Source organism: Morone saxatilis, unplaced genomic scaffold, assembly GCF_004916995.1.
Source record: "Morone saxatilis isolate NCDOM2014 unplaced genomic scaffold, NCSU_SB_2.0 Contig2, whole genome shotgun sequence".
Taxonomy (NCBI): domain Eukaryota; kingdom Metazoa; phylum Chordata; class Actinopteri; family Moronidae; genus Morone; species Morone saxatilis.
In genome coordinates, this window is record NW_023339762.1 from 17705213 (window position 1) to 17721936 (window position 16724).

At 39.8% G+C, this 16724-nt stretch overlaps 2 protein-coding genes across 2 annotated transcripts in view; both read right to left on the reverse strand.

Moving 5' to 3' along the window:
* Nucleotides 1-3245: 3245 nt before the first annotated feature.
* Nucleotides 3246-7969, reverse strand: miox (myo-inositol oxygenase). Its single transcript, XM_035665610.1, has 10 exons — nt 7881-7969; nt 7691-7771; nt 6539-6619; nt 5642-5804; nt 5485-5552; nt 5189-5298; nt 4665-4732; nt 4498-4547; nt 4223-4335; nt 3246-4124 (listed from the first exon to the last, which is right to left on the reverse strand). Exons 1-10 carry the CDS (start codon nt 7896-7898, stop codon nt 4016-4018), a joined length of 861 nt encoding a protein of 286 aa, XP_035521503.1. The 5' UTR covers nt 7899-7969; the 3' UTR covers nt 3246-4015.
* Nucleotides 7970-10332: 2363 nt separating this feature from the next.
* The window catches only part of adm2b (adrenomedullin 2b), an 8692-nt gene continuing 2300 nt past the window's right edge, over nt 10333-16724 (reverse strand). The window contains exon 2 of the mRNA XM_035665334.1: nt 10333-12978. Coding sequence (XP_035521227.1) covers nt 12570-12978 — 409 coding nt within the window. The 3' untranslated portion in view covers nt 10333-12569. The remainder of the gene's footprint in view (nt 12979-16724) is intronic.

The window sequence follows — 16724 nt, forward strand, 5'->3', positions numbered from 1 at the left end:
AACTTTAGGTTAACATTTCTTAATGCAGGGTTCACCTCGGGTTGTACAGTGGTTAATGTTTAGATGGAAAGTTACTAAACAATAATCTACAATTAGCAAGAGTTTGCATGTAAAGCATTGTGCTTAGTAAAATCAGAATAAGCACCTCGTTATGTGGTGGAAGAAATACTTGGTTAATTTTGGGTTTATTTCTTGTGTAGGTGCTTCTTCAAGTGCTCATCATTTTGACTGGCAACTACAATTTCTTCAACCTGCTGACTTTGGCCCTCTGTCTGTCGCTTCTGGACGACCAGCACGTACACTTCTGGTTACGCAAGGCAGACAAGATCACCAACAACGGTATGATAATCATACCGGCTATGTAGGCTGCACAAACAAGTGTAGAAAAATAAGGAAAATCAGTATCACGATTCCCACTTCTGAAGTTTTTAAATGGTAAATCATTTTATATCCTGCCCTACAGAGGGACCCACACTAAAAAGGCCTTGAATTTGGACCGGCGAGTTGGTTGTTCCATTGTCTCTCTCTCTCTGTCTCTGATCTGGTCAGACTCCAAGCTGTGGTCGTGGCTGTGTTACTTGCTGGAGCTGGCAGTCTGGTCTCTCATCATCTTTGGAGCAGTTCTGTGCTTCGACCTTCAGCTGGATACAACAAAGAAAATCGTCTCCTCCAGGATAGGTGTGTTTCTGTTAGTGGTTGTGTGAGTGTGCAATGTTTGTGAATAGAATTTTGTGCATTTTTTTGTTTAAATTTTGCGTTCTTGCAGCATTCACATACCACCAGTTTAACCAGTTTCTGAAGACTGTCACTATCCCCTGTATCTGGATTGGTGTCCTCTCACTCACCTGGGAGATGATCACATCCATGTTCAGGTAGGATTCTCCCTGTGTGTGTGTGTGTGGCAGAAGTACAACAATAACATATATAATGTGTTTTCTTTTTTAGGTGTGCTTGTGTCTCTGGTTTTCTGAAGAGGTTTTGTGGAACTGTCCAGTGGACCGTGTTTGCTGCTGCCACCGCTGCTATGTTCACTATCAGTCTGGTGGGTGCTGCTGGAAATACATTAATGGTTGAACTTCGTATCATAAAGATAATGTGTCATGTTGAACCTGGATTGATCAGCATTTGGTGTTGGTGTCAAAATATCTGTGTTTATCCCTGGCTATATTTCGTCCCCCTTTGTCTGTTGTAATAATATAATTTCACAACTTTCTGACCAGGTGCCATTCAGCTACATAGAGTTTGACTCTAATGCCAGGTTGTGGCCGGGAGTGCGCCAGGCCTACGAGCTGGTGGATCGCTACCAGCTGGTCAACTCATACGGCCTGTTCAGGAGGATGACCGGGGTCAGTGGGCGGCCAGAGGTTGTCATTGAGGGGAGCAACGATGGAGTGTCGTGGACGGTGAGAGAAAAAAGTTATCATGGACGAAAACAGGATCGAAATATGCCTGTTGATGATGACAGGACTGTACTGCTAATTTTTTTTTTTCCCTTGTAGGAGATTGAGTTCATGTATAAGCCAGGCAACCTAAGTGCACCCCCTTCTGTGGTGACCCCTCACCAGCCCAGGTTGGACTGGCAAATGTGGTTTGCAGCTCTCGGGACTCACACACAGGCTCCGTGGTTCACCAGCCTCATGTACAAGCTGCTGCAGGGCAAAAGAGATGGTACGCAAATGTTTTTGTTGCTGGGTCTCCTGTCACTCTTCCCCCAAAGGACAATTCAACACAGAATTAAACGGAGCAGAAAACTACCACTGCACTGCTTTTTAGGGAGCAAAACTTAGTGCCAGTTGAGAAGTGAATCTAGCCCTGGGCTATTGTGTCAGTGCAGCTGTGCTCACACTGTCACCCAGTCAGGAACATTATGTGTGGAATTTCAAAACTTGTCTTTGGTGCCCCCAAGTGGAACAATCGAGAAAAGCAGGCACTTCAAGCTTTGATGAGTGATGAAAGCACAATAAAAAGTAATCTTAATTATTGTTTTAAAACCTCATGTTACACCTTGTTACACCGGGTTACAGGTACTAAAATGTTTCAGCACACAGAGCACAGTGCAGAAAATGTTCTCTACCTGTAATGATTCAGTGTTAAATTACCAAAATAATACAGCGGGGTGTTTTTTTTGTTTGTTTTTTAAGAACAAGTTGATCTCTGAAAGCAATGTTTTATGTTCTGCAGTGATAGAGTTGATCCAGACTGATGTGTCTCAGTATCCGTTCCACCAGCAGCCTCCCGCCTACCTCCGAGCCCACCGCTACAGATACTGGTTCACTGAGCCAAAGGCTGACGGGTCAGTGCTCTCTCTCTTTGTCCCTCTACCTCTGTCTCAGTGTGTTTTACATGCACTGAAGAAATTTGATAATACTTGGCTTTGAGGTGACCTGTGTGTGCTGAAATAAACTTACGTACTAACATGATTTATTACATTTATCAGCTGTTTTGTCACTATTCGAAAAAAGAGTGTGAATTAAATTAATTTAGGTATGCATGCTGCCATCATGTTCACTTAATATTTCCTACGTCTTCAAAACCTCATCTGAAAAATGTTGAAGTATATTCTACATTATGTAAGTCACACATGGTTTAATTGAATATGATTATTGTACAGTCTGCAACTTTGCTGTTAGTAACCTCACACAAACAACAGGATATTTACTGATTAGCTGGTCTTTGTTGCAGTGCATACCCACAGCGTTGGTGGCGGAGGGTCTATGATGACGAGTTCTATCCCACAGTGCACCTGGGCAACACCTTCCTGGAGAGCATGCTAAACCAATATGGACTCAAGGTAAATTTATCTTTTAAAAATGAGATAGAAAGGAAAAAACTCCAGCCGAGTATTGATTCATATTCATTTTGTCTGTAGGACAAAGCGCCTCCACGTCGAATATCCAACACCACTGTTGCCCAGGCGGTCAGGTGGGTGCGCTCTCAGGTCAGAGGTGTTCCTGCCCCCATACTAATCTGGACCCTCATTGTCTGCAGCACCACCCTCTGTCTGCTCTTGGGATTGCACAACGGGAGCAAACGCACGACTGTGAGCGATCACACTGAAAATGTACCTGACTGTTCAGACCATTGTGGGAAGTCAGGTGAACAGCAGGCAGTTGAGGAGGAGGAGGAGGAGGAGGAAGATGGAGAGGGCAGTGAAGGTGAAGTTGAGGAGGGCGAGGGAGAGGAGAAAGACACTGTTGGTGATGAAGAAGAGGATGAGGCACAAGAGGAGGAGGAGGGGGTAGAGGAAGAAGACAGGAAAGAAAAAGATGAGAACCTCGGAAAAAGAAAGTTTTGAAAAGGTAGATCGCCGTTATCACCACCTGCCTTCATAAAAACCAAAATGGCCAAAGGAATTGTTCTGTGTATATTTGTATTTCCAGATCAGCCAGTTATATTAAATTAAGTTAATTTGCCTTCAAATGTTTGCCACTTTACTGCAGTGCATTGTTCATACTCTATATCAGTTGTCTACATCAGAAACAACCTGGTTGGTTCTGACTTCAGTTGAACAAAATGAAATCTAGTCTGCAGAACAAATCATTTTGAAAGTAGAGAGAAATATTAAATTAAATATATAAGGTGGGTTCTGTTTCAAGAGAGTAAATGTGTGTTGTTCATGTTTCTCTTTGTCTCCTGTTTGTGTTGCGTTTGTGTGTTTGCATAAGGTATATTGTCACTGTGGTCTTTTGCTGTATGTACAGAACTAAAAGAAGTCTGCACTTTTTCCTTTTTTCCACAAAGTTGTCTTTTGTTTCTGCCAGTATTAGAAATGAAACCTCACGCAAATTGTAGTACTTTTAAAATGTTTTTTATAACATTAAAATACAGTAAAATAAAAAGGCTTCTCTGGAATTTATTTTTGTTGAAAATCTGTAACAATCATGATATGTTTCTTTAATAACAGTGTAAGATATAGATAGTTATATTCTGAGTAGATAGTTGATAGAAATATATTCAGTGATCAGTAATATATGTGTATTAGCTGTTTTCTGACAACATATCTGTGTTGTCTCGTTCACCAATTCAGTATTCCAGGACAGTACTTGTCTATTAGGGACTGGTAGTACGGCTTCAGATTGTCGACGTCGGGCAGATCAGTGGTTTTTGTGTAGAGGTCAAATTTGCTGTGGAAAGGATGGAAGATGCAACTTCAGGTCAAAGCTCCAAGTAGGAATAATTATAATAATAAAAATAATAAGAATAATAACAGGAAGATACTCACTTGAACTCTTGAACCCAGGGCAGCATGCGCAGGTCTTTGTCATTGCACAGTTGCATGTAGTCTCCATGAGAGTGCCAGGGGTAGAATGAATGGAAGCGAATCATGTACAACCCCTGAAGAGACGGAGGAAACAAATATAGATCCATAACTGAGCCTGTGAGCACTGCAGGTGAAGAAAGAAAATCCTTGCACCATCGTTCCCTCCCATTTCAACTGTGAAGTTAATTGTTCAAAACATAACTTTTAACAATAATTGAATGTTATAATTTACTCACCTCCTCAGGAATAGAGCAGTTGTTGAACTTCATAACTCTGTAGAGATACTCTGAAGACAACAATGCAGGAGTTCAGGTACGGTATTGTAGATAAATAGGACTTCAAAAGTTATAGTGGATGTTTGTGCATGTGATGAGTAAGAGCAGAGTTTGTATGTATCTCTTACCATCATGGCCCCAGGACATTAGCACACTGTCGAGCCCACAGTTTGGTTCATAGATGCCATGTTCAGTTCTAAATAGAGAAATAAAATCTTTACATAACAGAACAAAATACTAGTACATCAAATAACTAGCCTATAGGTGCTGTAGATAACTGTAGTAATGAAATAAACAAAAATAATTTTTAATGGCATTATAACATTATGAGGATTAAAACTGATGGATTATGGACTACAGATATCAAGAAGATATTTTAACAATGTTTTTATGTGTTGTTACAAAAGGCAAAAAAACTGGCACACAAAAGTGATGCCAAAGTGTAGGAAACTTGAGATACATCTTCTTAAGTTTAGTGGTAGGATTTATGTTGTTTTTTAATTTTGTATTTAGCTATTTCGTATCTGAAAGTGATCAGGACACATACATACATACTTTGTGACTGGCTGGCTAATTGTCATAGCTTTCCTTTATTTAAAGCTCATCACACCTTCATCCACAGACTTTGGTAATGTAATATGAAAATACCTACTTGTAGCTGGGATTTTTGTCATCTGGGTTATCCTGGAAGGTACTGTCTCTGAACACAATGGAGTTTTGAAACTTGCAGCCCACTGGGAAGGTGTCGCCTACGACAGCCCACTGCAGAGCGCACACATAGCCTGCTGTTAGAATAAATTATATATCCATATATATATATATATATATAAATATACAAAGTTAGAGGTTATTGAAGGGTCGCAGAAATATTGAGATTGAGAAGACAAAAGTGTGACATTAAGGTAGGACATTTAACTTATATTCCTCAGTGTTGAACCTGTTTCCTACCTGGGGTTCATCCCAAAGAGCCATTGTCTTCCCAACATCATGGATCAGACCCACCAACTGGAACCAGTCTGCAGAGTGACGGTGAATGCAGATGTTTATCAGACTTGTATATGTGCCTCTCTCTCTCTCTCTGTCTCTCTATTTCTCTGTATGCTACCTTTGTCTGGGTGTGCTTGGCGGATGCCCTCAGCAGTCTGGAAGGCGTGGAAGGAGTTGGGGAAGTCCACATCAGGATCAGACTCGTCCACCAGCTGGTCTAGGGACATGATGGCGTCCATCATCCCCATCCGAGTGTGGTTGCACCCGGTCCATTCATAGTGCTGCAGGGAGGTAAGAGTCACAGTATCCATGGGGAAGTTTTCTTTCTCTAACATGATAGAAAAGCCTCTTAACAATCCTGGAAAAAAAGCTTTTTGAAATATTGCTTTCTGTGGAATTTTCAAGGATAATGTGATCAGATTTGCCTGGAATTAATTAGAAAATCATGTGTGTTATTTAAAGCTTTTGCTTTGTTCAAATGCGTATAAATGCATCCAGTGAACAGAAATAAAAGTGGCACTATTCACCTGCAACCATTCATAGTCTACGTCAAATTAAACTAAAAGGTCTTCACCTCTTTTAACATTAACAACATTCTCCATAACAGTCCCAGAGAAGTGACCATGGTTTGGTCACGTATATAAAAACAGGAACGTGTCTCTTTGTAACCTTTAGGAAATTAAAATGAGGTTAGTTAAACAACATTTGGTCTAGACAGAACGTCTGTTGGCTCTTTATGTTTAACTTTCACTTTAGAGCACTGGATGAGTGACATGTGTTTGCTCAGTCTGACAGGATCCCTTGGTCATCTGGAGCAAAACAAATTTACAAAATACTGAGTTACATAAAATAGCGTCACTGATATTAAAATTGAAAATTGATATTTTAAAAAAAATATTTTGATGCACCATTAGATTTAATTTTATATTGGATGTGTTTTTCTCCTCCAGTTTCTCATTAAAGAGGATTAACATTTGGGGACTAATTTTTGTGCACATGTATCTGATTTGCTCACCCTTTGTTTTACAAAGTCCAGCGTCTGGTTAGTGTGCATTAGCTTGTATGTGTTGAACACACGGTCAATTAGGCTTCCACTCTGAAAGACACACAAATGCAATGCAACAGATTTACAGCATCTCATGTTTATAAAATGCTATTGAGCAACTCCACAGGAAATCTTCTGTAGCAGAAATGTTTTTTTGGCAATCCTCGTGACCCAACACACACAGTGTCTAGCAGTGTACTACATCACTTTTTTTCACAGTCCCAGAGCATGAAACAAGCTGAAGATCTCAGGTGATACACAACAACAGTAGATTGTGTCGTGCAGGTAGCACATACACTGACCCACCAATTATTTAGCCCACCTTTGTAATCTGGTTTAACATTTAGATGGAGTTACCTACCGTTACTGAGACGGTACTCTCCATTTTTAAAAGAAAAAGCATTTCATAAGAAGTGTGAACACAAACTGGATTTTATCATGTGTTATTACAACACACTATCATATGAATTAAGGAAATAGGATGTCAACATATATGCGCCACTTTTGAAGACATAATCAGTGAAAATGACTGATGATTAAAAGTTCCTGTGACAGCCAAACTAGTGTGCAGTCTAGCAATTTTGATGTATTGCAAAATATACCAATAATTGGTGCAGAGAGAGAAGGTAAGTTAAAGCCACCCTCCAGGGACAGTCATTGAAATGACACAGCCTCTCAGAATGCGATGTACTGTAAGATTATGATGTGTGTGATTTAGGTTTTAACAGGGGAATTGTGGCAGCCGCAGCTCTGCATCTCTGCCCTGGCCCTCATTATGATTGAGATTGACTAGGGAAAGTAGTCACTTCCTGTGATAAATTGTTTCTGAAAAGCTTATTTATACGCTGCACATTCAGATTCACATCTCCTGAACAGAAAATAAAGTTAAATTGTCCTCTCAGTCTGAGTATCTAGTCCACAGATTAGGTAAATCTTTTGCAATTTTCTTAAACCCGAGCTCAGAGTTGTCTTCTTTTTAAAAACACTTCTAAATAAGCCCTCTTTACATATGTGTCCAGTAGTGTCTTTGCATATTGTAACACTCCCATAATTGAAATAACGACGTGTGTTTCTCATGTCTAAATTAATGCAGCATTGAACAAGGAGCCCTTTCAATCTTACCTCAAAGTTTCTGTAATCTTCCTTCTCTTTGGTTTCATTCTTCTCCAGATTTGGCCGATATGCCAGAGATGGGTCTGGACCCTGTGTTTGAAATGACAGCACAGAGATTAACAAGCAGCTAAAATAGATAGATAAGGCAAAATGATGACAGTGAAAGCATAGCCTTGGTATGTATTTAAGCCACACATACGATGCTGATGACCCTCATGGTTGACAGATGCAGTCTTGTGTTGTGGATCGTTGGTCCTCTGGAGTTGACTGAACACTTCCTTGCCCATATATATACCCTGCCTGTTTAAACTGTAATGCTTTCAGCCTGCACCGTCGACACATAAAGTGTACACCAATATCCAGTCACACTTTAACCAAACTTCACCTAATGGGGTACCCTGTGTTGAACCTTGGCCTTGTGTATTTGTTTGTGTGTCCATCCCAGGAAGACTTTTTCAATAATCAGCAGGTTACCTGTTTGGACTGATGTAGAATGACTCAGTAGTTCTTTGTTTTACAGTTTTTGTTGTTGCACTTTTACAATGATTTACAGGTATTTCTTTCAAAACATACAATAAAATATACGTTATTGTCCCTATAGGGAAATTTGTCTTGGACTTAAATGCTGCATAACCACAAAATACACACAAATAAAACAAAACCAAATAAGCTTTTAGTGATAAATTTTTATTTCTGGGCATTGACCCCATTATATAAAGCATACAACAAGATCTGACTGGTGATTTCCAGGAATCAAATTTCCTAGTTTATTGTATCAGTTGGAACGAACAAACACAGGCAGATATCTGCAGATATCTGCTGTGACTGCTTAGGAGGAAACCTGTTCTGTTTGCTGGACCAGGGGTAAAGTTGACCAAAGTGTTCAAACAAGCCCTAGTCGATGACCCGGTAATCATAATTTATTGATTCCCGCCAGCTGAAGCCGTCAGAGGACCTGTTTGTCATGAGTCAAGGCCACCAGGTGTCCCTCTCACACACTTTGGACAGACTGTGTGAATGAGAGGAAATTCTTCAGAATATCAGCTTTAAAGCATAATAAAAAGATGCACATTAACTTTTAATTTAATTTGAATGATATTTTGTGGGTCAGGACTCACAAAGAGAGAGGCCAGTACCTGGATACACATGTGTACACAAAAAAATATCTGAATGGGTAAAGCAATTTGCTTCATTTTGCAGTTTGTTTGTTTGAACACATGAGCTATCTACCCAGCTATTAAACACTACTTTTGTGTTGAGAAAAGCTCCAACATTTTCTGCTAGTTTTACTTTTGTTTCTCATTCCCAGGTTGTCAAATACAGACGCAAGTGGTATTCAGTTAGTTGCGATCTGAAACCACTAGATGCCACTAAAGTCTTTCAAAGGTCTTGTGGAGTACTACAAACGTGAAAATAATTGTATGGCGCTTGTATGTTGATGGCGCTCAGAAGACCTCTCTGGTTCTGCTTTATTTGTTTGTTACTCAGCCTATGAAAACAATGTCCAAAGTTTACCAAAAATAACCCTGATGATGTCATAGTGATCAGAGGAAGGGTCTAATTAATGCTATGAAGATGCATTATGGGAAATGTAGGATGCAGCGTTTTTGGAGCTTTTCCCATAGAGACTAAAAGACCAGATATCTCGTCCTCCGCTGCTTAGACTCCCTTTAAAATCTGTCTTCTTCTTCTGACAGTGGATAAAATGTCTCACATTTACTGCATTACTCTTCCTTTTTCTGTAAGACTGGCTTGTAAGAGTGATTCGAGTCGGATTCACCAAACTCTCTTAACTGCACAAACTTGTCGTTGATCACTCGTTTCAGCCTAATGAGTGTCAGCAGATCATAAGGATGTGCACATTATATAAGGCTACCTGTTCAACTCTGTTTGTGGGCAAGTTACAGTACACTAACAAAAGTCTTAGAAGAACTTCACACCGCAGGAGCTTCTAACCCTGATCATCATATTTAAACTGAGAGAGAAAGATAAACAGGTTCATGCCACAGATTCTCTTAAATCACTTTGTAATTTGTAAAATGTAGTGGTAATGAAATGAAAACTAATGAAAACACACCTATGAATATTATATTCAAATTCTACCAATTGATCCTCCTAAATATTCCACAGAGGACTTTTAACAAATCTGTTTGTGCTAGTAATTTATTATTCTATTATTACAAGGTTGAAACATTTTTTACTTACTATTGGAGAACCGAAACTAAAATTAGCTGCATGAATTAGCTGAGATACACTGTTTAGAATGAAGGAAAAATTGTCTTGTACTTTTGAACATTGTGCATTGTCATTAAAAGAAGATAGACGTGTTTGAGGCTGTTCATACACACACACAGATATGTAATGTCATGGTGAACTTGACACATTCTGTGGCATTGGTTTGGACTTTTCACCTTCCTTGTCCTTTAGTCTCATGGGCCTTTAAATGTAGTGTGTGTTAAAGTGTGTGTAGTAGCCCAGATTAGTAATCATTATCAATAACATGGTGTGAGACACATTTTCCAATCATAAACTATGCAGGCATTGACAGTCACATTCGCACCTCGGACTGCTGTATAGACAGATAAAACACACAATGGTTTGACTGGAGTTTTATTACACAACTCTGCTATTGTAAAAACAAAGTATTAGATGAAAGCAACACAGGCGGTTTTACAAAAGGACACTTGTACCTTGAAGGAACTCATGGACATGAAGATTTAGTAAAGTGGGATATTTACAGCAAAACGATCTCATTTACTTTAAGTTAAATAACACATTTTTAAAATTCAAGTCATACTGAATGTAAAGAAAAATAAAGTGCTTTCATGCATTTCTATTAACGTTTAACCAGTAAGAACAACTACTGAAACTGCAGTTATAATGAACTAGCATCGTTCTATATGGACTACGACTATAAAGTTTCAAATAACACTTTAATAGTCAACATTTACCATAATGCTTAATTTATGTAGGTGATAGGCAAAACAATATAAGGCAAATAATTAAACCAATTAAGGCTCAAAAACAGACTTTATAGTGAGAACAATCAGAATAATGCAGTTTGCAGGTAAAAAAAATCACTCTACAGTGTAGTTGTCCTCTTTCTGGTTCACTTGTTAAGGGACAAGCTATCTGTTAAGATGCGTACAGACAGTGGATGGATTAGGGTTAGTGGTTATTTTGGCTAATTGTGCGCTCTGTGGGGTTTTGGGTGAAAGGTTAACTGGGTTTGATTGGAAGTTATTCTTGGTTTCTGTCCCCACTGAAGTAAAGCTACTTGTTCACAGAGGGAGCTGAGGGTGCTTTTAAGGAACAGCGTGGATTAGCTTGGAGCTCAGGTAAATTCAGATCAGCAGGATCACCATTGATGACGATAGTAGACATTAGTCAGGTAGGCCAGTTTTAAAGAGGCTTCTCTGGATCACAGTTCTTCTTGTTTACATATACTGTCTCAATGGTAGTTACTATATAAATCCTAAAACCCCTAGGACTCGTTTCACCGCAGTTAAGTGGTGGTAATGGGCAATAACAGTTCTTAAAGGAAACATGATGTGAAAAATACAGATATACTGGTTTATTATAACGTATTTTCATCGTATTTACCATCATCCACAGGTTATATAACATTGTATTCACCGGAGTAACTACTTAGATCTGGGAACATGGTAACATCTATACATCAAAGTCTGATGGCGCAAGAAACCCAATGTGTTTTCTCAGTCAGCTGATCAAACAAGCCAATGGTTAAGCCAGTTTATCTAAACCGCTTTATTATGGAGGTAAAAACCAAACTACAATGTTTGCGGTAATAAGTTAAACCAGGAGGTTGGCCTGTAAACTGTGGGATGTCTCTTGAGGCACCGATACAAACTGCAAAGTAAGGGTCACGTGGGGCTTATACCATAGTACCAAAAATACAATGGATATGCTTTAGCTGCTAAATGCTCCACTTTGTTGGCAAACTCGTAACTGTGTCTGTTTGGTGCTGAGCAGGTGACGTACAGTCAGCTTTCAGAACTTTTTGGCTGAAAACAGCTGCCTCCTGCAGCCAAAAACTATGAAAGCAGTGAGAGAGATCCAGAACAGTAAAGTTTGATTCTACTACGATTAAAGAATATGTGCTTTATGACTAGTTACCTGATTTTTGATTACCTGTTGTCAAGCCTACAGGACTACCAAAAGGCGGCCTACTGATGCCTTTGGCTGTCTCCATCTGCCATGTAACCCCTACCGTGCAAGTTTCTCTGCACTTTGGGTAATAATTCCCCCTTTTATTCACCCTGTTTGGCCGACCTGGTGATTTATTTAAAGTCTGTCTGATTGTGTTTCTTGCACGGTCTGACTTCTTTTTTAGCAATGTCTCCACATTCCAAGATCTTAGCACAATGTTATTGTGTAATGTAAAGAAAATGTTATTACCAATAAGAATGATACTCAAAACTACAAATATAAGACCCCAAATTAAACCATAATTATCTTCATCTTCATCATTCTTTGATCGATTGTTGACATCATTGATTGATGGTCAGGGACGAACCTTGTTACCTAGAAATTACCTGCATATACTACTAATTTGGAACAGTCAATATGTTTTGAGAGAATGACATTTTCTACTAATATAATGAGAAAATGTTGTTAATTAGTGTACCTGGCAAGTTACTGAACACACCAATATGTGACTGTCAAAGTATTTCGAACTCTGCTCCTACGCTTTGTATGCTTGCTGTCCACTCTGACCACCTCCCTGTGATATTACATAAAGGTAGCTCTTCACTCACTCAAAAAACATAATCCAGCCAGCGATTATGTTTACTGATGCAACAAAGGACCTGGGTAACTTGCCAACATTTGTCAATAAAAGGCGCCTGGCTAGATTCGAGGTGTGGTCTTAGCCGTAGCTGTGGGGGCTGCGAGGGTTAATGGGGGAGGAGTCTTCCCTCCCGCTCTGTCCAATCAGCTGGTAGAGACGGTGGCTGAGGTTCTGAACCTGACAGGTGCCCAGGACACACCCGACCCTCATGAGATGTCCGTGGCCCCTTCCGCCGCCACTGTTGGCATGGCGACGACCCCGTGACCCACGTTGCCAGGCTGGCTCTTCCTGTAGCACATTATCACTCTGGTCAAGCAACGGGTCGGACAACCTCGGCGGGGGCTCTTTGTGGAGCTGGGCCCTCCAGATGATATGTCTCTCTCCCTGCGTGATGTGGTTGTCAATGGCAACGGAGAGGTCAGACGCAGTGGGCATGATGGCGTTGTAAGATGACTTTGGGTATTTAGACGCTCTGGGTAAACTCAACCTGAGATGCAGAGAAACAGAACAGGGGACAGAAAATATTTAGATGCAACGCAAAAACTTTACAACACAGACACACACAACCTGTTTGATGCTGGGCAGTCATGCGTATGTCGCCTGCTTGGGTTTCTGCGTGAAACTGAATCACTATAACAGGATGAAATGTCTCACAGGAAGTCAGGCTTGTACTGCAGGAATGTCCACTGTGGTCAACCTGTGGTCTCTTCTTTTTTTTTTTTCACGAAATTAAACCGAGAAAGAGTGAATTGAAAGAGAAAGTGAGAAGGAAAGATAGAAGGAGAGATAGACAGAGGGTGGTGAACAGGTGGGAGTCACTTCTGTCTCTGTACCTGTATGTGTGCAAGTCTGTCTTATAGTATGCCAGCTTGCATTTCACCTATGATCTTATTCCCTGTTCCTTTCTTTTCCCCTATATAGGGATAAACATATCTACGGAAAGCTGATGGTGATACCCAATACAGTATATTTAAAACACCTTACTTTATCCTTTCTTTCCAAGCGCCAAAAGCCCTGTCTAGAGCCAGTGTTTGGTTTGTCTGTTCTGGGCTACTGTAGAAACATGGTGGTTCAACACGGAAGATGACCAATTTTATCTACGTCTATAGATTAAATTGGTTCATTCTAAGGTAAGAAAATTATAATGATTCTTATTTTCAGGTGATTATACACTAATGAAAGCATAGTTTGCATATTATATTAAATTTTTTGCCAATATATCCTCCAATAGATGTCCTAAACAAACAGGACCTTTAAGCTGAAATCAGTAGTTTTTATATTGTTACAAACTAAACTAATCCATTTGCATAGTTAGTGTTTATATGTTTTTGCAATTGAGGTATTGTATTGTCGAGTTGCACTAATGCTAAAATAAATTTGTGTTAAAGTAACTCCATCTGTGAAACTTTACTCTAATACCAACAACAACCAGGTATGGAAACATAACGAGCGAGTGAAACTGGATCACTACGACATCTTATGGAAAACAAAAATCTTCAGTGCTACCTCAAAAAAATATCTACACCAAGCACTACCCAAATGCAAAAATAGTGCAGGCAACAATAACAACTGTTGAAGGCTAATCACAGCTATTTTTTTCTGTGTCAAGCACTGACCCACTTCAGTAATGACTTTAAAAGGTTTTCAGTTTAGCCTTTACAGGCACAGTGATGTTGTAGCTGAGTCCAGTGACGAGTAAAAAAATTTAAATATCAAATGATCCCCGGAAACTTCTCACACCACTCCAGCAGCTTGATCAACGTATGGCTGCACATTCGAAAAAAAAACATTTACAGTGCCACTTTCAAGGTAAAAAAACACAATGTTGGTGCTAATCTTACACATATTTTTTTACTTTTTAGTAGCTAGCTTAACCCGTTTACCTCGTCTTCCCACAATTGTCGCCCATTTTACACTTTGTCTTCGTCTCTTTCTTCAGAATCAAAACTCTGACTCTCAATCGTTCGTGGTCACCATGTTAGACACAGAAAGTGACATCAAAAGTTGATATGGCAGACATTGAACTGGGGCTTTGCCAGCTCAAGGTTATCCAGACTCACACTGAAAGGCAGAGTGTAAATGCATGCACTCGCTGGCATGTATTAGTTCTTGAATTGCCTAGAATTGTGGCACTAAGCGAAGCGAAACACATCCCAGACCTATGTATGTATTGCATACAATGAAAGGAAATTGACGTTGATCCTCTCATCTGACTCTGGGTAAACAGCAAACAAGCAAGTACCGCTTACTCATCTTCATGTGGACCTGCAAAACACAGTTAAAGAGTGACAAGCTGTTTCTTTCACATGTCTCTTTGTCAATAATTGAAATTTTTGAAAACACCTGCTAGCGACCCCTAAAGGTGGCTCTGCTTCCTGTACCCATCCAGCCCAAAGTGGTTTAAACCGACTGAGTCAACAACAAACTGACCAACAGCCAACCGCTCCATCACCAACACAGCTAAAAATATTATATTTCCAGTTAATCAACGACAGTATGTGAGCTGGCAGATCTTACAACAGGAGAGGGAGAAACAGAGGAAGAGAGCAGGAAAACAACAACCACTGAACACCACGGTGGTAAGAGGCTCCTCTTGAGTGTGTTTTAAGTGCTTTCTTTCTCACCTCCCTGCTGTCGAACCTTCCTTTTTTCTCACTTCGTCACAATACCTTTTTTTCTTTTTCATTAATCCCCACACTTTCTCAGACGTTCAAGAGTTCAGCCGCTGTAGAGAGCTAGTCTGTTTGGCCATGTGACCAGTCAGAAATTATGCAATACTTATAGATCATGTAAGGCAGAGGGGGACAAGGAGCACTTGATTCAGTCCAGCTTTCACCTAGTGTGGATTGTTATTTGCATTGTGGAATAATTAATGTCTTATAAAGTGTTAAATAGGTGAACCCTGGTTAGATTAAGTCAGCTATTGGTGATTTACCTCCCTACCAACCAACCTACCTACCTATCTATCTGTCTGTACATCTGAAAAAGGATTTTGCTAATTAAGTACAATGATTTGTTGAACCACTTTGAATGTGTGTATATTTGTGTGTCCGCACACACACATCCCCATTCACAAGTAGCTGGCTATTTATGAGGTGAGAAACAAAGAATAAAGGGGCGAGAGGGAGAGGAGAAAGATAATGTTTGTGTTTGTTTGGTGTTAAAAAGTGGGCCAGAATACCATATGATCTTTATCCTGTAAGTAATCCTGACTGGTATTCTGATCACTCTTCTGGCCGGACACCTTGGGCTCTCTCTGCCAACATACACACACACACATACACTCATTCATTCACTCACCCACTCCCGGACCAACACACTATTGTGTGTTACACCAGTGACTGGAAGCTTGTGAGATTGCCTAACTCTATTAGCTTTGAATTGTTTTTAATGGATGCTTAATTCTGGCAGTTCTGGACACCCAGACACACACACACACACACACACACACACACACAGACTAGCATATTGTTGGTTGGTTGGGTTGAGCATACACGTGCAAGTAACACGTGACGGCCTGGCAACAAACAAGATTTACCAAAACAAAAACATGCATACATATATGCAAACACTAGCATATATGCATGTTTTACGTGTGCATGCTGAAGTACTTTTCCACCGTCTTTATCTCTCTCCTACACACATGCACACACAGATACATGGTTAAAAGGCCACCTGTGGTGAGGTTTAAAACACAGTGGTCTCTGGAGGAAAAGGCACTTGGCGCAGAGGTACCTCGCAGTACAAGGAAATTTAGGCCACTGGACTGCTTGCCAGTGTAACACAAACAATACAGGTAGAATGAACTAATAAAACTCTATCTGCGTCAATGTCAGCATGATAACATTTGCAATAAACCTAATTCTGATTCTAATTATTTATTATTTAGTTATTTGGTTATAAACCAAAATATATATTAAAAAATTTAAAAAGTCAGAGGTTCACCAAAGTTATTTAAAGATCCAGTGTTGACATTTAGGAGGATCTATTGGCAGAAATGGAATATAATATTCAGATGTATGTTTTCATTAGTGTGTAATCATCTGAATATAGGAATCGTTGTGTTTTTGTTACCTATAACATAATAAGCCGTTTTTATCTACAGACGCCGCCAATCACCTTGTCGTCCAGTGGACCATGGTGAATGGACAAACTAAACGCTGACTGTAGACAGAGACTTTCATGTTTTTTCGCGAGTTTTGAGGCCACTATAGTTTCTCCTACACACTTCAC